Source organism: Pogonomyrmex barbatus, unplaced genomic scaffold, assembly GCF_055798465.1.
Source record: "Pogonomyrmex barbatus isolate J1 unplaced genomic scaffold, ASM5579846v1 scaffold6, whole genome shotgun sequence".
Classification (NCBI taxonomy): Eukaryota; Metazoa; Arthropoda; class Insecta; order Hymenoptera; family Formicidae; genus Pogonomyrmex; species Pogonomyrmex barbatus.
The window spans coordinates 16,492-43,487 of NW_028297160.1; the positions used below are offsets into that span (position 1 = coordinate 16,492).

General features: G+C 27.8%; 1 protein-coding gene across 3 annotated transcripts in view; it reads right to left on the reverse strand.

Annotated features, from left to right (window-relative positions):
* Window positions 1-4,450: 4,450 nt before the first annotated feature.
* Window positions 4,451-26,996, reverse strand: part of Hex-A (Hexokinase A) — a 29,893-nt gene continuing 7,347 nt past the window's right edge. For 2 of the 3 annotated variants that reach the window (XM_011640952.2, XM_089082884.1), the window contains 6 exons: window positions 12,603-12,765; window positions 11,633-11,988; window positions 11,100-11,199; window positions 10,492-10,846; window positions 8,403-8,673; window positions 4,451-5,336 (listed from right to left, as the gene is read on the reverse strand). In XM_011640952.2, coding sequence (XP_011639254.1) covers window positions 5,259-5,336; window positions 8,403-8,673; window positions 10,492-10,846; window positions 11,100-11,199; window positions 11,633-11,988; window positions 12,603-12,765 — 1,323 coding nt within the window. In that variant the 3' untranslated portion in view covers window positions 4,451-5,258. Of the gene's footprint in view, window positions 5,337-8,402; window positions 8,674-10,491; window positions 10,847-11,099; window positions 11,200-11,632; window positions 11,989-12,602; window positions 12,766-17,366; window positions 17,927-26,996 lie in introns of those variants that run through there. The other variant, XM_011640954.3, reaches the window with a different exon arrangement.

Sequence of the window (26,996 nt, forward strand, 5' to 3'; positions counted from 1 at the left end):
TCAGCAACTATGTTATGCTTTTGTTTTAATAATCAAGATCTTTGTTTCAATTATACAATAGTATATTGAGATATATATATATATATATATATATATACAAGGTATTTCATTTTAAATTATATGGTCAATTATCTCGCGAATCGATGATTTTATTGAAAAATGTTTCGAACGAAAGTTGCATGGCTTGAAGGGGGACACATGATGGAAATGTGAACTTGACTTTGAGTGATCTTGTCAAAATCAGATCAAGGTCATTAATGTTTTTTTAAGTGGAAACCCCTATTTTTTTATTACATATTCTTATAGCTTATCTCGAGAGCTTTCCAAAACACTATAATAAAGTTACTTTTTGTTAAGTATTTGTTAAGTTATAAGGCAAGACCGATTACTGATTCGGCCAACTAATAATAAGTAATAATTAATTAATACTGTTTCCATTAAGCTTTAGAAAAATAATAATTTAATGTTTTAACTTATTACTTTTCCAGCAAAAATTAATTGTTTATATATAAATGAGAACATATATACATATAATTGTATATAAAATATTATAATTTATACGTATATTTTTCCTATTATATAATTTCACTTATTTACAAAAAAATAATAATAGAATAAAAAAATAATTAAAAAATCATAAATATAAAATCATTAATAACATTATTGTAATTGTGGCAAAATAAAGTAGATAAAATATAGCACCAGAGTGACAAAGTAATATAGTATTATAATATATAAGTATTATAATATATTGACAGAGTATATATAAAAGGAGTACAAGTGCAGCAAGGAGAAAGTAATAGAATCTTTTTTTTTTATAAATGTCACATATTTTGATCAAAATAACAATTTATTACCTTTATAATAATTATACAATACATACATAATTTTATTTAATATATGTCAGTGTATACATTTTTATATAATTGTTAATTAAATAAACAAATTTAAATATTAAAGAAATTATAAAATATTTTCTTATAGGTAAAATATTTTCTAATTTAACTCATATGATAATTCCTGTTTTATCTTTCATATCCATTTTATCACAGTTATATCTTCATTAATTTATCTACGGAACAGTCAAAACCGGTAATATCAATGTTCTTCAATTAGCCCCGGGCTCCCGAGGCTCCTTTAGTGATGACGAAAATTTACCCACGGTTGTCGGTCTTTAAAAATATCTCATCGGTGTTCAAATACATGACCCCGAAAAGCATGTACAAAAACACATGCGCATGCGTATGAAGTAAATGGACATGCGCATAAAAGTCCCATATATATATGCTATATATACGACACACGAATTTTAGGGTGACACCCGTTGACCACGTCTCGATTGACCACTAGCCACTCAGGGGCCAGTGTCTAGAATTTTTCCATTGTTCAAGCGCTGTGAGTGGCTAGTGGTCAATCGGATGTCACTTGAATTTTAGGATGAGGTTCAATCGGACACATTGCCGATTGGTCGATTAAATAAAAAAATTTTTGATAGATGGCTCATTAGAAAATTCCTAGACATCGGCTGTGAGTGGTGTGTCCGATTGAAAATGTGCGTATCTGGGACGCTCCCGAATTTTATATATATTTGAATAACAAATATGTAATGTTTTTTTATTCTTTTCGATAATTGTTAGCTTGTGTAGTTTTTATTCATTTCTTGAAGAAAAAAGTTTCTTTAACAAAAAGTTGTTACAGTTTTTAGAAATATATATGTATATATTACAAAGTATTTGGTCATGTGAAATATATATATAAAATCAAATTTAGGTAAAGAAATTTATTTAATACAAAATGAAAAAAATTTCTAAAGCAGAATTTGAAGAATGGAAATATTTAAGATCTTTAAAAATGTCTATGTTTTGTAGTACATCAGCCATATTACATTCGCGTGACCACATAACCACGTTTTGATCACGTGAATCATTTGTCCTTCTTACGTCACATTATATAATACATAAGTTTTGGAGTCAACTTTCAGACTCAGTAAATAGAAGAGTTAATGGTTTAGTGTATAGTAAATGTCTATGGTGTAAGCGTGCAGTTAGGGAATAAAAAATGATTTAGTGCAAGAAAGAAATAGCGTCTGATGTTATCTGTATGGAAATATTAGATTCGTCTTCTGATGAAGACGAATTATTTATTACAAATTATTTATTAAATTAAATTATTACTTTTATATCATTTTATGCTATATATTGAAATGTAAATATTAAAGTCTTTTAAGAAAGGAAGTCTTCTCAAGAGAAATTCTTATTTTCACATAGTTACTGTTTAAATATTATTTAGTTATGACTATAAATACTAAAATATATAAATACTAAAATATATAAATACTAAATTTAGATGGGTAATTTTAATACCTTCAGAGATACATGTAACGTATCCATTTTCATTTACGAAAATGTTTCCTGCGCTGTTTTTTTTTTTTTAATTGCTATTTCTTGTTTGCCATTTGAAATTTTTCTTTTTCTGATCATGCAATGTTTTCGTATTTGCATGCATATACTGCGATTCTCTGAGAATAAATAATTCGACGAAATCCAAATATTGCCAAAAAAATGTGGTCGTGAGAGTCATGACGATATAATCGCCATAACATAAATCAAATTTTAATATAATATAAAATTTTTGTAATAAAGAAAAATAACTTCAAAAAAATTTCAAGCATTTGTAAGACATTAAATAGTAAATATTAATTTAAAAACAGATATATAATATTTATATATAATATTATTAATTATTGTGCATTAGCGTCCGACTTTCTAACCTACAAATTTGCTACAAATTTAATATTTAATAAATACTATTTTCTAAACAGTAAATATCTATAATTTTAACTTGCATATCTCAAGTAATATGTATTAAAATATATAAACAATATCAATGAGATACTGAAATTTATACTTTAAGAAAGTTTCTACTTTCATACTTACTGATTAATATCTTATGGTGTTCAAAATTACCGCTACTGATTGAATTTTGTTTATTCTGCACTGCTTGCACTGATTCTAAACCCAGTGCAGCCAGTTCAGTAAACTTGTGTACTAAGTTCTGTTGCACTAGATAACGAACAGTATCATTAACGTCATTTCAAGAATAGAAAACGCTTTAATGTACACTTCTTGTACTAGTTCAGGAAGGTCAGGAATAAAAAACAAACCTATAATTTTTTGCATTTAATCCTGGTCTGCAATAGGTGATTTAAGCCTTAAGCCTTAAGAAATTGAATCGACCAATCATATCAATTGTCATATCGTCGATTATTCTCGTATTCTTTGATTATAGTTCATCCATTTCTTGGCTCAAGGTTTAAATCATTTATTGTAGACCGGGACTTACGGCAGTAGAATGAAATCTTTCTCTCTCAAAATTCCACTGTTTTATATATATTGTACATATCTTTTATTAAAAATCTTATCTTTTTAAGAGTACATATCTTTTAAGTATTTTTTCTAAAAATCTCAATACAATTTTACAAATAATACATTAATTCTTTTTGTTTGATATTATTATCTATAAATCTCCATTAATATATGAACGACACGGGGAGTGTCCCAAATGCGCACATTTTCAATCGGACACATCACTCACATCAGCCAGGAATTTTCTAGTGAGCCACTTATCAAAAATTTTTTTATTTAATCGACCGGCAATGTGTCCGATTGAACCTCACCCGCATGTACAATTTTATTTATCATTAAAAATAAAAAAGAAACAGATTGAAAATATTATATAAAAAAATTATCTTTAATTCGTATCATGCTTCATTTACTTTTAACTTTAATTATGCTCCGGTGTAAGTACTCATCGATCTAAATAATCGTCGCAGCATAGCAACAGAAAAAATTCACAAAATTTACAAGTGTCCTGTAATTTCAGGTTTCAACATTTTTAAATGTATACGGTGTCACTGAAAACAAACACACTAATGCAATTCACAATGCGAATGATTCTATCATTTTATTAAATCTTATCGCGATAGTGATAAGAAGACATATTCGATTAATAACTGATAAAATTCTTCGAAAAAAAAGAAATGCTTCATCTAACATGCAATTATCTAAAATATTTAAAAACTTAACATTAGAATTATATGTAGACCATTAATTAAAGAAAAGAAAGTTAACATGAAATTAAATAAAACTGCTTCTAAAGTTTTTAAAAATAACATTTTTAATAATAAGTCTTTTCAACATCAAATTTTATGTATCTTTGTAAATTTAAAATTCTATTTAAATTTGATTAAATTAAAGATTAATATTTACATTTTTTTTAAATTTAACTTTCAATTAATAAAAAAGGCATTTTTACATTGTCCTTTAAAAATAATTATTTATAATAAATATTTTCAAGTTAATAGAAATTTATAGTGAAAAAAATGTTCAATGATTTAGGGATATCAATATTACAATAAAATGAAAGGTTTTAATAAACAAATATTCAAACATCGATGGAAAATTGTTTTTATTTTCGAATCTATCGATATTCTTTATCATTTTTGGTAATCGCTATAATAAATTTAATATATCATCGATTTAGTTTGTTTGCATTTAGCAATATTTTTATCAATTGACACTTGACATTTTTTTACCGGATTATATCCGGTGATTCTTCTATTTCGTTTAGATATATCTATTTTCTTAGTAATTTTCTCGCAGAATTACGAGATGATTAACTCATGCTAATGAGATATGCGAATCATTAACGAAACGCTAATTAGCTGTCGTCGTCTTGTCTGTCAGGAAGGACATCCTTGATTTTCTAGTTTTTCGCAAGAACCTTAACTAAGTAGTTACAATTCACTAATCCACTAATTTATTGTGTTTTTGTGCTCTATGTACAAGAAATATTTATCACGCAATTTTTAAATTCTGTTTAATTTTTAAGTTCGGTTTCTTTTTAACTGCACTCTCTTGTATATTTTATATTCGTAACAAGATAACCTTCGTATGAATACATGTTACTTTAAAATATTTTTTTTCGAAAACAAATTCATAATTTCTTTAACATTCACATTTATGAATTCTTTTTCCGATTGATAAATTATTCAGGTTTTGAAAAAGAAAAACGAACCGTATAAGAAAAAGGAGTGAAAATGCAGTCAAAATGAGCACAGAAAAAGATCCCTAATTTATTTCCCATACTCAATTGTTCTCATTCGATCATCATTCATTCTGATCAATTCTCTCATCGTCGTTCAGCTTTATATTATACATAATTGAATTGCAGCTAGCTCGCTACCGATAAACACGTTTTCACCGCCTCTGCGACGCCACTGCGGCAACCAGAGCGGCACCTCGACCGCTACCATCCTCCGAGAGCATCAAGTCAAACTATAACAAAGAAGTTAGTGGAATCAAGGAGAACATAAATATATAAAGGAGAACATATTATTTTATTATAAATTATTTTGCTTATTGTTATATCAGAAAAAAATTTGTTTAGTTAAATGCAATGTCATGTATCATATATTCTTGAGTACCCTCAAATTTGATTCTTGATTAGCCAAACCTAGTAAAAACAGATTTTAAGCAGAGTATGCTATCAATTTCTGATGACAAAAAGACAGCAAATTTCAAACAGAGTATGTAATATTTGACAATATCGCTAAACTGTCAGAAATACGATAAAGTCAGCTAACATGTTATGCAATATCATACGCAGAAACTGAACAAACTGATTTTTGACACGATCTGCTAGCTTGGTGGTAAAAATCGAGCAAGATCTGTGGCGCAATGCAATTTGACATTAAATTTACGGCAAAAATTGAGCAGGATTTGTGTAACGCAATTTGACAACATTGATAGCAGAAACCGAACAAATCACATCTGCATGATCACTGAACACAAATGATTGTAAGATTGTCGTTATATTGCGTTCTATTTCTTGTAAAATTTGTCAAGCTTTCTATATCAATTGTTATTAAATTAAAATTAAATTAAATTAAAAATTAAATATGTTATTTATGTATTTTTTTATATATATGATATGAGTTGATTATGTCTTTGTAGCAAAAAAGTTAGTATAATACATGGTAATCATGAATAATCATCAATATATATATATAAGCTAAGAGTCACAGTATACATCTTAAAAAAATTTTATAATTTATCTGTGTATAGAATATACAGTGTTTTATAGAATATACAGGATATTCCCTAGAAAATTGCTTTGAATTCTTTCGTCAAAATTGAAAGAAAAGACAGTTTTTACATAATTAAAGTCAAATAAAAATTGCGGGTTACTTTAACATTACTCAGGATATACACTTGTGGATACACACTTGTGTGTCTTGATTTCTGCCAAGATATGTTAAGCGGGCTATATTTCCACTCCAGATAGCAAAATATTTCAAATTTGCTGTCATTAAACCGAAAGTCGTTGCAACAACTAATTTAGACAAACTCGAGACAAGGTAAGACAGCATTATGTCTGTCGCGTTGAATTCAATGGAATGATTTTAATAATGACAAATCGATGGCAATATATCAGCATCAATCTACTATTCACAACTTAACGACAACTCGTGTTGTCAATTTGTCATCCGCAATTATCAACATGTTGATAGCAAATTGGCGACAACTTGAAAGCAACTTGTCATCATCGGTATGTTATCCACACTCAACAGCATATTAACAACAACATGATGACAACATATGTCAAATAATGAATGCTGCATATGCTGATAATATGCCAACCAAATGTTCTGTGCCAGTTTCTCTGATAAAAATGACGGACAGAATCGAACAGAAACAGACAAGATTTTTATCGGTTTCTGTTAATTGTCCGTATACAGATAAAATCAACAGCTTACAGCTGATAGAAATCATATCCATTTCTGTCCGATTTTGTCCATAATTTTTACCAGAGTTGTGCAAATATTTCGAAACAATGTTTAAGAGGTAATAGAGAATATATAAACTCATTATTTTTGAAACAACGTGTGTCCAGAAATATCGCATTTTTTAACAAAATGGCAATAAAATTATATTAGAAGAAATTTTTAAAGATTTCAAGACAACAAACTGTTTCAAAAACACTTCTAATATAACTATATTACTATTTAATCAAAATTGTATTAATTGATCAAGAAATGTTGTTAATTTTTATTCATATTTCTATTTTATTTTATTTTATTTTATTTTATTTTATTTTACTATATTATGTGTAATATGATTAATATAAAGTTGCAATGTACATACATCAGTTGCTTAGGATAATATATGTATATTTGTAAGTGTAAATAGAAATAAATATTTACAACTTGTATATAAATCTCGAAAACTATGTCTTTTTGCTGAAAAGTTACCATAAACGTGTGAAATTTCACATTATCAACACTTTGTTAGCATTGAACTACAATTAAAAAGTTTCATGTTTAAAGACATATGTGAGAACGGATGGAAATCATTATATATGTTTTGTTGCCATCATGTTTTCATCATGATGCTCAAGATAAAACGATTAATCATTTGTTAGTGACATGTTGTTGATATATTGCTGATAACATAACATATTACTATTGCTGATCGTTTGTTCTTAAAATTTCATCAATTGATTGCATCTATAAGCAGATATATTGTTGTATTCATTATGTGTCCTATTTCGATGTTAGCAAATATACGACAAATATATAGCAACACATGCAATGCATTAGTTCACTCAATATGCTGTATTATACTTGACTATCTGGGATGTAATGTATCCTGTAGAGCTGAAGCTCGCAAATTTAATTTTAATTATGTTAAAACTCATAAAAATTATCTTCTTTCAATTTTGACAAAAAAATTCGAAAACAAAGCAATTTAAAATTTCAACATAAAAATAGCGAAAATAACTCGAAAATAACGCAGGATTTCTGGATTTATGTTCATACCAACTTTTTTCTTATTTTTTGATTCCCAATCACCTCCCAAGCAATTGATTGCCATTTTTGAAACATTCTGTATTAATTTTTCTATTATATTTTTCTATTAATAAAAATTCTGTTAAAAATTATAAAATAAGAAATAAAAGAAGTAATACATTATTTTTCGAGATTAAAACTAATATCACAGTTTAAATAATTAGACAGACAACAGAATCTGCTCGATTTTTGTTACTAGTCTGTTGGCAGATCTGTTTAACTTTTTCCGCCAATTTGTCGCCTGAATATATTCTGCCTACCCGATAGAACTTAAGCTGAATGTGAACGCAGTTAATGCCAATTTGCTGATATGTTTCTGATCGAATCTGCTAGCAGTCTGCCGAGATACTACTAGCATTTTGCTTATTTGATAGCTTCTAAATAAGGAAAAGATCTTGTGCTTTACTTCATTCTAGTTTTACTTCATTCTATAAGATCAGAAACATTAACTTGCTTACTAATAAATTTTCTTTTTCTATCTCATCATTCTCACCTTATATTTTTGAAGTTCACTAATCTTCGCTGTCATGAGATCGTGAAAGTGCGGATGAAATCGATATACCGAACCATCGATGCCTACTGTGACATTATTCTCTCCCATTTTGTTCAGCAATGCCGCTATTCCTGCGCTCACCAAGTGCGCTGCTCTCCTCGACACTACTGAGCATACATATCTCACATTTTCACAATCTTGATCACTCACATTTGGCATTCCTAGTTCAGCCAATACGTCTCGGCAATTCGTGTATCTTCCCTTAGGATCGCTGAAATTTACAGACATGTTTTCAATCTATATACATTTAAGTCTTTAGCTTTTTTATATCTTAATTGTTATTAATCATGTCTTGATCAATAGAATTTTATTAGACTTAATTATTGATAAGTAGTGTCTTTAGGGATTATATTAAACAAATTAAACACAAATGGCAATTAATCAACCAACAAATCAATTTAGTTCATACCCTTGTAGAAAAGTGTTACTGTGCACTACTAGTGCGCAATAGTGTCACTACTAAATACTTCTAGTGCGCAGTAGTGTCGCTACTTAACACTTCTAGTACGCAGTAGTGTCGTTACTAGCACTTCTAATGCGGCATAGATTACATTTACAGATCTCCTTTAATCAGGTTTAATAACATCCGTAATTATAAAACCGGCCAATCATAACTATTCCTCTGAAGAATGGAATGACTGTGAAGTTTCATAACTACGGATGTTATTTGATTAAAGGGGATGTATAAATGTAGTTATAGTGTTCACTATTAAGCACTACTAGTGTGACGTAATGTCACTACTCAACTCTACTAATGCGACGATAGTGTCACTGCTAGGATAAGTAGTGCTGCCGCAGTGTAATATACGAAATGTGTGTGTGTGTGTGTGTGTGTGTGTGTGTGTGTGTGTGTGTGTGTGTGTGTGTGTGTGTGTGTGTGTACATTATAAAAATAAGCTATGAAATAAAAAATTAATAAAAGCCGTCATGAAAAAATATTAAAAATAAAAATTATATGACATTGAAACCAGATCAACAGTATATTTTGTATCTGTCGAATCGTATTATTTGTTATTATTACTGAAAGCTCTATGCTTATGTACATGTAAGCCCGTATTCAGAACACGTTTATAAAAATGTTAGCGTGTTTTTATCATTCTATCTTTATCAGTCATTAGGCGAAAAAGATAGAATGATAAAAATACGCGCTAACATATTTATAAGCGCGTTCTGAATACGCACTTACGTGTACATAAGCATAGAGCTTTCAGTAATAATAAAAAATAATACGATTCGACAGATATGAAATATACTGTTGTTCTTGTTTCAATGTCATATAATTTTTATTTTTGATATTTTTTCATGATGGCTTTTATTAATTTTTTATTTCATAGCTATAATGCATACATTCATATTTCTGATATATATGTATTAATAATTTTAAGATCTTATTTAATTAAAACAAAAATTATCCAATTCAAAAGTTATAAAAAACTTGTTTTATTCTCAATGCCAGGTACAACTATTATTATAATCCAAAATTATTATTTTTCATCGATACAGAATCTTTAAAAAACAATTATTTCTCAAATAATGTTATTTTCAAATGTAATACACAATAAATAAGCTTTAGTACAACATATTGTAATAAAACGAGACGTAATTACGTTATTTATATTTTTTCTTTTCAATACAAATAATTATTAAAAATTACAAAAGTTACAAAAGTAAGTATAGATAAGTATGTGTATATTGAAAAAACTTATTTTTTTATTTTTATAAATTTTGTTCGTTACGATAAAGTAGACCGTGTTTAGCCCGTGTTTTGAGTTTCATTTATGGTTACATTACTGGATACTTTTGCATTACTACACTACAGCGGAATAGTGTAGTAGTGCAGTAGTGCGTAATAATGCAGTACCGCGCAGTAATGTATAGTAGTGCATAGTAGTGCAGTAGTACAGTAGTATAGTAGTGCCTCAAAATACTACTGCGCACTAGTAGTGCTCAGTAGTATTTTTCTATAAGGGATAGAAGCAAATTTAAGGAAATTTCTAATTACATATCATTAGAATTGATTGATACTTACTTTTCAATCTCAGAGACATACTTCGTGAAGAACTTGCCGCGTTTTCTAAGATTGTTGGAACATTTGCCACCAAAAAGAAGGCCAGCATTGACCAATTTTTCCAGAACTAGTCTCGTTAGTTCACCCATATACATTCCTGAGATCATTTTCTCAAACAGCTGTTTCGTAGGATTAATAGAGTTTTCATCTATGGCACGATCAAAGTCGGTTATTACAAAATCTAATATGCCTTCCTCACCAAATGCGCCCCATTCCGTATTGATGAGCATATGAGGTTTGTTTTCAGCATAATTGCCTGGAATCGCGCACTGTACGTTCTTTGTCTTTTCGACATAGCAAGCATTACTTCCGGTACCTGTAAGTGTAAGAGAACTTTATATATTTAAAATTCACAAAGAAATAATCAAATTTGTTATAGGGTATATTATTAGGATGGGAATAAAAATAAAATTTATTATTCCTGTTAAGAGAATTAAATTTTGTTCAGTAATGCTATTTAATAATATAGTTTTAACATTTAAATTTGCAGAATTTAAACGCTAAAATTTGCAAAATTTATTTTAAATTTGAATATAATTTATTTACAAAAATGAATTTTGTATACGTACCAACGATTAAACCAATTCGACAATTTCGATTTTTCCAAGCACATGACATTAAAGTGCCAGTGGTGTCATTTAGGATCGCGCATACATCAATTTTAACATCCTGTAGGAAATATGAATTACTTATATTTATATCAGGCTTATATTCCTTTTTAATATCTCCTTTTATAGTATGAATAGTGTTATTATAATTGAATAATAAAAAAAATCTATAAGTAGATTTAAAAATTTAACAATTTAAGATGAAAACACTAATATTCTACTAAATCGCTATTTTGAAGCACTTTACAGATGTTGTAGAGATCACATTCATTTTTAATTAATTTTAAAACAAATTTACAATGACTTTACAATGACTTTACAATAACTTTACAATGACAACAACTTTACAATGACTGTAATTTGTATGACAATTTTTCTTATATCTCTTCTTCAGAAAAAATTATAATCCTAAAATAAAAATCCTAAAATAAAATTATAATCCTAAAATTATAATATTCATATGTTGTATTTACTTATAATGATTTTGTACTTACATTTCTTCTACCAATTGCTTCTTCAAGAAGAGCAACGACATCTTCACCGATTACACCACTACAATTGAAGCCCTTGGTCCATCTCACTAGATGACCCTTCGTCAATCCATATTGGGTAAGGGGAAAGCTAAAGGTGAAGCCTAATGGTAATATTTCATTCTGCAAATTTAATTCCTTTACAAACAATGCCAAACATTGGGCGATGTGATCGAATAGCTGGATACCAGTTCCTAGCATCAAACTTTGAGGTATAGCATAGATCTTGCTTTTCATATCAAAATTTTGACCATCCAATGTGATTAATAACACTCTAAAATTTGTACCGCCTAAATCCAGTGCCAAGAAGTTGCCCTTTTCTAAAAAGAAAGATATTTGATTTGCAGTTATTAATCTGGTATAATTCAGTATCAAACTAGAAATTTTTTCATGTTCTGATTTAATTACACTTTTTTTTCAAGATTTGAGTAATTTTGATTGAATTATTCTATATCGGTATTGAATATAATATAACTATTTCTTTAATAAGTTTTTTCTTCATTTTCTTTTTTCTTTGAGAGATTTGAATTTATAAAAATATATTTCTAGAATCATGTTTCGGATCGATAATCATCATAATTTCAATAAAGATTATTATTTTACATGCAAAGAATATCTTTTTCCTATTTTTTGTAATGATTTTTTTCCCCAATATAAAATGCAATTACGTACATGCTTGATAAAATTTTATATCAGAAGACATGGTAGTGTCTCGGGTATCAAGTCACTGAGAACACTACCGTGTGACTTTACGCGAGTCGACGAGATGCGAGCATTCAATTTTTACATGAAAGTTTTGAACAATACAAATTACATTCTATTCTTCATATAAACTTCATGCATTTTATTTCGAATTTTATTGTCTTCATGACTATAAAAATTGGATTGAAGTGTGTATTGCCATTTGTAATTATTATCATGCTTTATCATTTACCAGTGCCGTTTGGCAGATCCTGCACGTAGGTAGTAAAGCATTTGACGATTGCATTATCATGGGTTTCCTTCGACAAACCCCTATTGATCTCCTCGGTGAGTTTCTGCATAACCAGTCGGAGCTGGTTATCGGATAGGACAAGGTCCTTACAGGCATCTCGTATCTATAAAGAGAGAAATAAACAATGAGAGATTCGTTATCGATCCACGCGGCGATGTCACTAGGTAACCTTGAATTGTCCTTGAATATCACGCGCGCCGTGCAACGCGGCCGCCGAACGTGAGCATTGCATAACGCTTTTAGTAATACGCATATAACACCGAAAGTCTTCAAGAACGCGAAAGATGATCGATTCTTTTTTCCTATCAATTTGTAACTTCAATTGAAGGCTAGAAAGAAATTCAATTTTTAAACACACTCAAATGTGTCTTTGAATATGTCTATGAATTCTACTAGCAATTCCAAATCAAATTTTCTTTTTCTTTGCTTGTACTAAATTGCGTGTCAATTCTTTAGGATAATTCTTAGGATATCTTTATCTAGAAAAAGTGATTATACAGTTCAACAAAAAAAAAACACCAAAACGAGATTAGTCATTTCCTATAGTTCTTTTGGACGCTGAATCCGAATTTAATTGTAAAATTGCTCTATCACGTCAATTGGAGAAATTTGCAGTTAGTTGCAAAAAGTTGCAAAAAAGTACTATTTTCATTAATTTTGTCATATTATGAGTATGAAATGCGACATGCTGAAGAAGTATTCTTGCAATGAAAATGAAGTGTTGTTACAACTTTGAATCCTCGAAAGGAATTTTTTTGTGTCCGTTATGATTATTTGTTGTTAAACATGGGGTTTACTGCGGAAATGGTGTGAATTTATTGACGATTTATTAAATAGTTCCTAATTTTGTTTATCTAAATCTAAATTTTTTAAATTGAATAAAATTTCGATGTCAAAATTGACAAATTCATGGCGGATTCAATATGTCCTCTATATATTAATTTTTGCAGTAATCCGTACATTTTTAAATTTTGACATCCGCCATATTGAATTCGCCAATTTAAATTTGTCAATTTTGACATCGGATTTATATTCAGAAATTAAAAAAAACATTTAAATTTAGATAAGCAAATAAATAAATCGTCTAATTCACATTTCCGCAATAGACTCCATGTTTAACAATATCTTTTTAATCACAACGGACACAAAAAATTCCTTTTGAGGATTGGAAGTCCCAATAACACACTTCAATTTGATTGCAAGAACATTTCTCTTCTTCATACTTATGATATGATAAAATTCGCGAAAATAACACTTTTTGCAACTTTGCAAATTTCTTTAAATTATGATGTGATAAAGCAATTTTACAATCAGATTCGGATTCAACGTCCAAAAAATTACGGAAAATGATCAATCTCGTTATAAATAAGAAGGGAGGGTGTGCGCCACGGCAAAGCCCGACCACGAAACAGTTATGAAAATTCGCAATTATTTTTGCGAAAAATATCAGCTCAATCAGAATCGAACCTGGATTTCTTGCTTACCGGGCAGGCATCTTATCTTTTCGACCACAGAAGCATGTGATGATATTTATCGCAATAACGTGTTTAAAACAACACATTAAACAATTCAATGTCACACACCACACACACACACACACACACACACACACACACCACACACACACACTCTCTCTCTCTCTCTCTCTCTCTCTCTCTCTCTCTCTCTCTTCAATTCAATTCAATTTTTATAGTGTTTGAAAAAAATCATTTTTTGTTGAACTTTGTTGAATTTTGTGATATAAAAAAAAAAGATTTTTCACTTTTTAAGCAGAATTTTATTATTTTTCCATATATTTTTTATATTGGCGTTTCTTTAAGTTCTTGGTTTCTTATCAATTTTCCATTAGAACTTATAAAATTTCTTTAATATTTGAATGAAAAGAATATAGTTCAATATAGTTAATCTTGGATATGAAAAGTTTTAACATAATGTAGTAATTTAAATATTTACAAACAAAAGAATATACAGTTTACATATACAGTTCTAAAGTATACATTTTTAAAAAATAATTAAGCAAAGTAAATGAAAAATAGCAACTTAGATTTCTATATTATTGTGATTTCCCTTTGCTTATTGTTTTGTTATAATTCAGTAGCACATATATAAAAATAGAAAATATTTAATTAAGTATAGTAAAAGAACATTCTTCAAATAATTAAAAGATATATTTCCCGCCAATTTGATATACTCTTTCTCTCATCTGAGAGTGAAATATCGATTTGTGACGTCATTGACACACCCGTTCGCCGACCAATAGAATTTATCATGGACAAATAATATAGTAGAATATGCGATAGCATATTGTATGTATTGCGTACATAGGTTAAGACACGTGGCAAAATGTATTAAAAGTTCGGATTCATATTATTTAATTAATTAAATTTATTTACAACTTATCGCATAATATGAGTATCATAAATTTTGAATGAAAGTGGAATTCATTATTGCATTTGTAGAATATACAAGTATCCGATAATTTCTAATGTCATGTTCAATTCACACATGCACATGCACATGCACACACACACGCACACGCCACACACACACACACACACACACACACACACACACACACACACACACACACACACACACACACTTATTTATATATACAAGGTTACATCAAATTATGTTATTCATTTTGAAATCCATTATAAAATTTGAGTATATTTCATCAAAATAAATATAGAATTAAAAAGATAAAAGAAAGCATTAATGGTATCTGTTGCACCTGTGCTCAATGGTCAAAGTTTTTCTCCATAATATTTATTTATATTCTCGTTTACGTAGCTAACGAACAAGTATGCATGATTCAATTGCTTTTTAAAATACTCGCAAAAAACGAAGAAAACAATCATATCATGAAACGTCTTGGTATTAACAATTGAATTATGAAATATAATAAACTAAACTCTGAACTTATTAAACACTATTAAAACACGTATATATTGATGCATTTCATTCTTGCTTCTAACCTCTCTAGTCTAGATACTATTTCCCACTTCGTAATATGTATACTACATGGTTTTATTTTTCCAAAAGTGATGTGATAAATCGCATTATACCAGTTAAGAAAAAAGATATTCGTTATAATTTTTATTTCTGTATAGTACTTTTTCATTAAATTGCATATTGTGCAGTTTAATTAAATCATTTATCAAATAGATAATTTCTAACATTTAATTATTATCTTCCTTCTTCCACTTAAGAAAATTTTGTTAGCTTATTGCATTATTGCATTATTGCATTATTGCTTATTGCATTTTATAATATCAAGAGTCGATAAATTTATCTATTTCTGTATTATTTATAAATCATGAATGTCTGATAATTCCGTATTGTACTGTTATTATCATCATTATTGACATTTAGGAAAAAAGCGGTTTTTCACATAAAATTAATCCCCTCACGCAACAACTTTTCGTGCACATAACTGTATCTTAATAAACTTGAAACTTTTATTATTTAGTCTGACAAATTTCAAAGTTGTATTCTACTGTCACACGATTCAGTTGATGTTACTTCATGATGAATAATTTGCTTAATTTGTCATTTGTGATATCGAAAATATTTTTCTTTTCATTTAATCTTTTAAGATATAAAAAGAAAATTTTAGAAAAACAATTTGAAATGGTTGGTTTAAAAAATTTTTATAAAATCTTTTAAAAATAAACATGTAAGACATAAACATGTAAGACATATTGTACGAGTTAACATTCATCATTCATTTGATCTCTTATTATCTATATTTTTTAATTTTGCTATTTATATTCATTCTTACATATTATTTCTTATTTATTTTTTAATTCTTCTTATCTAGTCTTTCATCTTGTTTTGTTAATAAAAAATATCATTCCTAATATTTCAAATTGCATAATTGAAATTTGGAAAATATATGATCATATGTATGTATAGATATTTTTTTACACACATTTCGCCATTAATTTTCGTTTGACATCCCTTTGAATGTTCTATATTTCTAATATCTTTATTTTGTAATATCTTTCTAATATCTTTATTCTCTATCTTACATTCTTAATTTTAATTTTTTACTATAACAGTTAAAAATTATTTTTTTTATTTTTTCAAGATAATTTTTTTAAAAATCTTGAAGGAAAAATAATCTTTCTGCTTTTTAGTTCAATGACCATCTAACCTTATTTCCAGTCTTTTGATTTCTTGTTATTCGTTTTATTTCTATTTATATGTTAATTATAAGTCATTTTTGCTTTGTCATCGTTTTCCTTTTTTCTCCTCTTTTTTTTTGTTCAATAATTTTTAACCTTGTTCTCTTCAATTTTGCTTTCTAACCTTGGCTCCAATTTTATTGGTAATATATCAAGCTTGCTTTGGCATTTCTAATCTTCAGTTATTCTGTTTAGTTATTCTCATTTTATATTTTAAATGTAGACAATTCAAAGAAATAATCCAATTTTGAATTAATTTAAATATTATGAGAATTATAAGAATATAAAATAACTATATAACATTATGCTGATATTTAAGAGACAATTGCAATCATAAAATCTATAAAAATTATTTTATACATTCACTTTTTCAAAACGACTTTGTTTCTAATTTACTGAATTTTCCTCAAACTTCTAATCCAAGTTATATGACAGTAGGACATACACAGAGACATAGATACACATTTTGCCCTTTAAGTTTTTTCTAATCATACACTGTTCGACACTCGCTCACCTCCTGCTTGATCAAGTCACTGCATGATAACGTGGACGTCTTCATGGTCCTCCCAACCTCACACTCGGTAACACAACCCTCGAGCAACTTCGTGGTTGCTGACGATGAGCGATCAATGATAGGAAGAAAAACGTAAATTATACGTAATGTCGATTTTTTTCGACGTATTTAATTTTGTCGATATCGTTGAGAGAAAGATTAGTTTAGCCTGATTGAGAAGTAAAGTTTCCGATTACTGATAATTACACGAGTTACAAATCATCTCTTCGAACTTTGTATCACGACTAACTGGCACGACGGCGCCTGTCGTTTATTCCCCACAAGCAGTTCTAATAGAGGGAATGGAACTTGTATTCATGGTGGGGCAAAAGGAGGCCATGGAGGAGGCAATAGTATCAGTGATGAACTTGTTTGTTCAACTCGCCCGTGTTTCTATTCGCAAAAATTTTTCATTTTTTATGAAGAAATTTAACAAAATATTTTATTTTATCAGATTATTGCATATAAAAAATTGAATTCCGAAAGATTCAATTTTATATAACATTCTCATAAAGAGTGTACATGTGTGTAAATTCAAATTTAATTATCTCCTAATTTTTATCTCATATCTTATCTTTTTCAGTTACTTATTATTGCGTTTTATTAAAAAATAAAACGCAATAATAAGTAACTGATAATAAGTAACTTTATTATGTTTTATGTATTTCTTGTTTTTGAAGATACCATATGGAAGAATATTACGCGATATTACATTATAAACATGGACAACTTGTATAATTAATTTAATGAGATAATTAAGTATTTAATATGTTTAAAGACATGATTAAAGATTGACATGTTTAAAGATTGATTATCATTGGAATTTTTCATATATAAATATTTTTAAATATATTTTATTGCTATTCATACATGAACATTTTATTGAAAGTAAAATAAAGATGTACTTTTCAAGTTCGTAGTTTGAAGTGACTTAATTGAATAAATTATTTTCTTCTAATATATTAAAAATTTTATTTAATTAGTTTATTTTAATTATTCTAATTAAAAATTAAATAGAAAAATTAATACTAAACTTAATAATAGTATTTGATTAAATAATGTCAAATTTTTTATTTTTTTTAATAATAAATTTAAAATTTAATAATAAATTTAATAAATAGATATTTAAAAATATTAAGTTAAAATTAAGATATAAAAATTAAATATTTTTTCTATTTATTACTTAATTATATTAAATTTTTTGTTACGTTTGAATATGACAACACGGAGGTCGTTTACTTTCTATTATAATGAGCCAGCACTGTGGCAAATTGGTTAGAGGTGGATGAGTGTTGCGCGGAGTGACAACGCTAGCGGAGAAAGGGGGATGACTTCCCCTCGCATACACTGTTAAGGAGTCTCGTCCTCTCAAGGCAAACATTTCTGGAAATGGGTATTTCCTATAATTATTATGTAAATTGATTAGCCAACTGGCATTTAATATGACTTTTGTAATAATTATTTAAATATATGATTATATAAAAATATTTCTTGTTTATTCTTCAATACATCCTTTTTATTTTTAATTTTCAACAAGATTTCTTTCTACAATAGATAACTTCATATGAATACATATATATATATATATATATACAAACTTTATATATTTAACTTTATATATTTAATAAGTTCGAAAATCTTATTATCTTATTTATCATTGAATTTATTATTCGATAAAATATTGTTAAAATTAACAAAAATGCCTTAATATTTGGTTCAGATCAAAACATCATTAAAATCGAATATTATTTGTCTAATAAATTGCTTAAATATATCGCATAAATTTTTTTGTTCATAATTTAATATGATCATTATATAAAAATTCTGTCTTTTGAATTAATCCATGAATAAGTAAATATCTATAGATAAATTTAAATTAATATTATTAAATAGTAGAGTTATGTTAATCATAATTAATTCATTAATGGAGAATTTATTATAGATTGCGTCATCGAATGATGAAATCCATCACTCGAGACGAATCTTTTAAAAAGTGATGCAACGTTTCAATAGGTGGAACATGTGGCCGCGAAAGTCGGATTACGATTGGTCAACCTTGGGGGCTCGCCCGTTCAATCCCTCGCTAGTAACGTCACCAAGTTAAATAGATATAAATATACAAATTGTTCCGTTCTTTTCAATTACGATTTTTATATTTTCTTTCAAAGGATTGTTTTCTTTCTTTTCTCTTCTTTTTCTTTAATATATCTTATATTTTGTTAATTTAATCCTAATTATTCTCTTATTCCGCATTTTTTTTCGTTATAAAAGATTATATTACATGTGTAATTTATAAATAATAAATGATGAAATTGCATAATATTATAAATATAATGTTTAATTTTATAATTATTCGAAATTCTTTTGTGTTTTGTTTCAAGTATTATGTGATTCAGTCATTAAGAATCTATGACGTGCGGCAATGCGTGTAGTGTTATATTATCTGTGATTCTACGAAAGAGATTATTTCATACTTAGACATTGATCCTTCTTATTAAACTTGATATCTCTCTGAATTGTCAATAAACATAAACCAGACTGATAAAACGATCGATAAGATAGCATTTGCTTAAGTGCCGGTTATTGATGTAATTCTGTTTCGCTATTTTTTATAAACTTATCTAATTATGGAAGCACGCATTAAATAATAAACAAGAAGAATAAATGAAAATATAGCATTTTGTTTTGCATATAAATATAAGGAATACAAAAATATTTGAAGAAAAGAAAATATTATAATTACATGCTATATTATTTGTATCATTGCCATATAATTTTTATTCATTATACAGATACTTTATACAGATTTCCATTTTATAAAATTATATAAAAAACTAAATAATAAAAAATAAAAATCTTTGATAGTGACTAGAAAATAAAGCATTTTGAAATATATTTGTATATTTATAGATCACTCGAATAGAATAAGAACAAGAGATTAATTAAGCAGTAAAGGAGAAAGGAAGAGGTTATAATAAAAAATTAAAATTTTGCATAAAATTAGAATTTTTGCTGCAATAAATTTTTTTAACGTTATCAATATGCGGATAATCTCACAAAACTAAACAGATAATATATTTATTTTTTTATATAATTAAAACATTTAATAAAATATAAAATAATATATATTTAATATTACTAATCTTTAATGTTTAATCAGTATAACTGATGCCGTTCCTGCTTAGTACAAAAAATAAATTTATTATTGGTATCATCCCATTGGTATTCCTTTGATATCATCCCATTACACATTCAAATTTGCTTGAATTGCACCAAAAAAGAAAGTTTTTATGAAAAAAAAAGAAAAGGTCAAAAATATTTACGTTCTTTTCTGATTCAAAAAGAATACATATATTGTCCGAAAAAGTGCGTATAGTTCTAGATATTTGTGAAATGTTACATTAAAATTTGGAAAATCGTTCGATCATCTGATAAATCTTTTATTTTTTTCTACGTTACCTTTCGATATCTTTTTCAAGGTATTTTCTGATGACAATTTTCTTTCTAACAGGAATAATGTGTTTTGTATTGAGAGCATTGTGTATATTTATATGTTGTATATGCAATGAGAAAACGTATAAAGTTAGTATAACATTAACGTAACGTATAACGTTAGTATTTAAAAAAAAGTTATTTTTCATATGTAATGATATAAATTTTCTTGTATATATAAATTCTCTCATATATAAATTTTCTTTTAGAAAAAGAATTTTTGTTATGTATTTATATTATATTTTATTTTTATTTTTTTCCACATATATGATTTTCCACATAACATTCGTAAAATATTAAACTTTTCGTAAAATACTAAAAAAAGCAATTTTTGTCTGAAAAAATTCAATTTTGTCTACAAACATAAAACGAAATAATTTTTTCTTACAATAAACGACATACATCTGTTGATAATAACATCACGGTTATAATCGATAATTGGTTTTATCAATGACTCTGCGCAGTTAACAAAATAATGATTTTCGATTAAATCGTTCATCTAATAGATTTGCATATCTTGATGGAAATGACAGATTTTTCCTGCCGCGATAAAAGCCATAACATATGTGTAAACTTATGTGTGATGAACTTCGCACATAAAAATTTTATATTTGTTTCTGCATTAATTATCGACCACGATCGAAGTCCGTGTTTAGATAAGATTGTCTTAGGCTTCCGATATTTTATAGGGGTTATCGTAATGATACGTTTTTTAACTGTGTAACGTAATATATTCGTCTATAATATAAGAAAATAATAAATAATAATTATTTTTGACATTTTTGTTACAAAAATATTTCTACATTGAGCGAAAAAACTGCGATAATATTCGCTGTATTAGCTACTATATGTATGATATATATAGCAAATATGTTGAAAGAATATTCAATAACTTTAAGCATACTTTTTTCCTTTTTTCTCTTTCTTTCTCTGTCTTTGCTATGGAGAAAACTGCGTACGTTTGGATGTTCACGTACGCACTCTGAAGTGTGTACATTCTCTATCCATAATTTTAAAATCAAGAAAATTTGAATTTTTAAGTGCTCTAAAAATGATAACAATTTGAATTATGAGCTTTCCGATATTTTCTTTTAAAAATCAGAAATATTTTTACATTATATATTTTTGTAATATTATTCCACTGAAGTCATGAAAAGGAATGCTATACAAATTTTCTGTTTTTCATTCACATTTTCGCAAATTCATTGTAACTTTAAAAATTGCAAATATCATAATATTATTTCATGAAAAATAAAACAAAAAAATTGTTTTGCAAAAAAATCATATTATCATGTTAACACATAATATTTGGTTATCGTAAAACATTTGCTTTGCGAGACTGTACCGTAAAGTTTTTAAAGATCCACATTTTATATACAATGACTTATATTTTAGATAACTAATTTTAGTTTCTAGTTATTTAAATTTGTAATTAAATGCATCATACCTAATGCAACTAAGAATACATTTTATAATTGTATAATTAAAGAAAAAATAGAGACAGAATTTATCGAACGCTTTGAACGTCATATGAAACAAGATCGTCGCGAATTATATAATAACAATACAGGATATTGTTACAGTTATTATTTCTATAAGTTATGCTCAATAATATAATACATGAAATATGGTGACTAATGATCGATGCAGTTAATGGCAATGTCGAGTTAAAATATCTCGGTTAGCTATATGAACATCTAAGATACTATATATATTATCTAATTTTCTATATTCTATGCTTTTTTTGCATTCTTTTGCATTCTTTGTGATTGAGAACAAGATTGTGATTGAGAACAAGATTGCGAAAAAGTTGGCAAAATGTGTGTATGCTAGATGATCTTTGTGAAATTAGCCCCCATTATTTAAAAAATTAATTTTTATAGAATTTTGTGTAGATTTCCGATAGTTCTAGAGTTCTTGATAGTTTTAAGAAATAGTACTGACTATTAAAAACATAAAAATTTAAAATATGGAAAGCTAACTTCACGTAGTTCCGCATTTTCGAAAAAAATTGTTTCTTCTTAGAGTTCTAGATAGATTTCACATAATTCTAGAATTCTTGATATTTCAGAAATAATTTTGTTCGAAAAAGTAAAAAAAAATCGGAATTGAATTGATTTCCAAGTGAAAAATATACTATATATAAATATATTATATATAAATATAGTCACAATTTCAAAAATATTGGTATAACACAATTTTCTCATTAGGATTTTTGATTGAATTCTGCGGAGACTATTCAGAATTCTCAAAAGAATTTGTACAGACTTTTACTGAACATTTTATTGTTACTATAAGTTGTACTTTTAAATGAAGTTTATAGGCTATATTATCTATATATTTTTTCATGAAATATAGGAAAGTCCAAGTTCAAATTTCCGCTTATTATTGCATATATTGCATATATTTTCGTTAATTTTCTTGCAGATAATTAGTAATAAATTTGTAGTCTAACTATCTAGAGCACGCGAAAGTTATCGTCAGGTGCTGATATTGAAAAATTAGAGATAGTACATCTTGATTTTTTTTCTTTTTTGTGCTTCTTTTTTATTTTTCTTATCTTTTTTATCTTTTTTGTTTTTATTTTTTTCATTTTTTTAATCTTTTACTTTTTGCTTTTACTTTTTTTTATAATCAAGGGGTGAAAACTAAAATTAAATAGATTTGCACTATAGGAATAAGGTGCAAATATTTTCATCTATTGTAAATTTTTTTTTAAGAGCCAAATTGCAAAATTCCGCTCTGTAGCAAGAGTCATAATTTTATAAAAAATACATAGAAAAAGGATCTTAGCAGAATATTGCTTCTACGAGATGATATATGGGTAATATACTATATCTGCAAATATATCTGCATTGTAAATAAGGAGTAGATTACATTTGTTACATTTATTTTAATTATTTAAGAGCTAAATTGCAAAATTGGCTCTGTGAGTACCTTCGTAATTGTAAGAGAAATTAGCTTAGCAAAGTTTCATGATGAAATTTTTGACGAAATCATTCACACATATGCATATCTAAACATACATAGATACATTTATGTATACGTACATACATTTCTGTACACACATGATACACATGAATAGATTTTAAATATGGCATTATTATTTATGTATCTTTTATGTATGCACTTCATGTAAAACGTGATTGTGTTTTTGTAACAAGAAAGTTAATAAATATAATACTGAAAAATAATCATTGACACAAAATTAAGGACCATAGTATAAATTTTTAAAAAAACTTCATAATTTATTTAATATAAGAATATATTATTTTTTATTAATAAAACAATTAAAAATTATTCTTTTAAAATAAGAAATAAAGAAAAACATTTTTCAAGATTAGAATTAATAACATTATAATTTAATAAATTAAAAGTGTAGAACCTGCTCGATTTCTGCTGCTAGTTTGTCAGCAGATCATGGCAGCAGGATCTGCTTGATTTCTGTCGCCAAGCAGTTACTTGAATATATTTTACAGAGTCTGCTGGTAGAATCTAAACTGAATGCAGGCGCAGTTTATGCCAATCTGCTGACATGTTCTGATCGAATCTGCTGGCAATTTGCCAACACCCTAGCATTTTTCTTATAATATTAAAAAAATATTTAAAAAAAGGAGTAATATTAAAAAAAAAGAAAAAGAAGAAAGATAAAAATGGAATGAAAGTACATTATATGTAAAAAATTATTTAATCAATTATAAATACTATCGAATGATTCAAAAATGAATTGATAACATAATTCATCATGTTTTTGAACATGTTCTGTTTTCTTCATTTTTTCTGCATTTCTATTCTCTGTATTCATGCATATAATTAAAATACGAAAAAGAATAAAAATTATAAATAACTAGAAAATAGGAATTTTTATGCAAAAGTATGTATAAATCTTTATATTTTGTAATTTTAAAAATGTTTTTGAAAATTATAGAATCTTTTGATATAAAGAGAAAAAATTGAAGACTTCTATCGAGCTAACGGGAGCAAATCAGCAAAATTAAACCAAATTTATTTTTAATTATTTATCTTTTATATGTATTTTGTATCTATTTTGTACTAATTTGTACCACCATAATAAAAATTTTATTCTCATATCGTTTTGAAGGAAAAAAAAACAACCTATTTAATATTAAGCTAGCAGAACTATATAAAAAGAGAATAAAAAAACAAAGTTAGAAATTGTTGAGAATAAGCAATGAGAACCCTTATACTTTGCTGTCTACATGTACGCGGTCGACAAATTATAATACGTCACATCCTTTTTGCGTCACGAGTTGCGCGCGTCGCTAGATGTCTAAGCGCCCTTATTATTATAAAAAAGGTTGTAACGCATGTGTTCGCCTAAAGTGTATCAATAAATTATTGTGCAATCATAACCGTTCTATTAATAAATATTGTAACAAAACAACAGATTATAAGTCTAGGTTCGCGTGTCTAACAATATTTTTGTATTGGAAGTGTTTTGTGATTTCTAATTTGAAGAATCATTCCGTCGAAAAGTGAGGTTAACTAGCCGCGTGCAAGAGGTAATCAAATATGGAACGAGACGGTATTAAAATCATAAAATTGAAAGGAACAGAAAATTGACCTATTTAGAAATTTCAAATCACAGTTATATTAAAAAGGTAAACGATGCATATGAAGTAGTAACTGGAGAATTGCCTCAGCCAGCAAATGATGCCCAACATGCCGCTCAGCGGGCTACATGGATAAAGGCAGACCTATATGTCCAAAAGATTATGGCCACGAGTGTCGAAGACACACAGTTACTCCACATTATGAACTGCAATAATTCTCAAGAAATGTGACAAATTACATCATGTGTATGAAAAAAATCCCAGACTGCGATACACATTTTGCAACAAAAGTGGTTTCATCTATCGAAGAGCGAGTCAGATAATATGGCAACACATATTGCCAAGATGAAGGATTTAGCGCTCAGACTCAAGAGTCTTGGCGAAATAATGTCTGATTCAATGATAATGACAAAAATGATGAAATTGATGATGCTCCCTTTGAACTATAATCACTTCGTCACTATTTGGGAATCCACTCCGATAGCCGACCGTACGTTAGGAAATTTGACGGAAAGATTGCTGGCAGAAGAAATTAGAGCTTAAGATCAAAATAAGAAACAACATGAGGCATTAGCGGCAGTAAGATGTTGGAACAAGACTGATGATAAGAAGAAAGAAAACAAGAAAACGATGCCAAGTAGTCAGGAATATGCAACTATTGTAAGAAGCTCGGTCATTGGAAACAGGATTGCTACAAATTAAAAAAGGTTATAAGTAAAATTAAAGGCAAAGTACTTATCGGTAGAGGTAGCGATACTTACCGAGGCAGATCAAGTACATAAGGACATTTGATATGTAGATTCAGGAGCCACAGACCATATAAAAATCAAATGGAATGGTTCGATGAATACCAAGCTTTTGAAAAACAGATATCGATCAAGATCGGCAATGGCGAACAGATTTACGCAATCGGGAAAGGAATAATCAATGTACTAACGTACAATGAGAGCGAATGGAAACCAAAATATCTGTCTAATGTATTCTTAGTACCCAATCTGCATTTTAATTTGTTTTCAGCAGGAGCTGCGTTAGATAAAGGAATGCAACAGCTGTCGGATTCAGATGGTTGCAAACTCATTCGTGACAGAAAAATAAAAGTAATAGATATCCGGAAGCATAAACTATGTGAGGTACAAATCAAGATAAGGAATTTGTCAGCGTCGAAGAAATCTGGACAGGAAGAAAATGTAATCATTGGCATCGCCACACAAGATAGTTATAAAATCTGGCATGAGAGATTGGTTTACCAAAATCAGGCTTACGTGCAAGATTATCTGAAGACTAGAGGAATTGAAGTTGAAGTAGATAAGGATTTTACCTGCGAAGGTTGTATACGTACTGTGAAGGTTGTATATATTGGGGTAAGATGCACAGATCCTTTCCAAAACGAGTCAATGATGAACCTAGAACAACTTCGCCAGGTGAATTAATACATTCCGATTTATGCGGTCCTATACAGGAACCGTCCATTAAAGGATCGAGATATTATCTACTTTTTAAAGACGATTATTTCCATTATAGAACT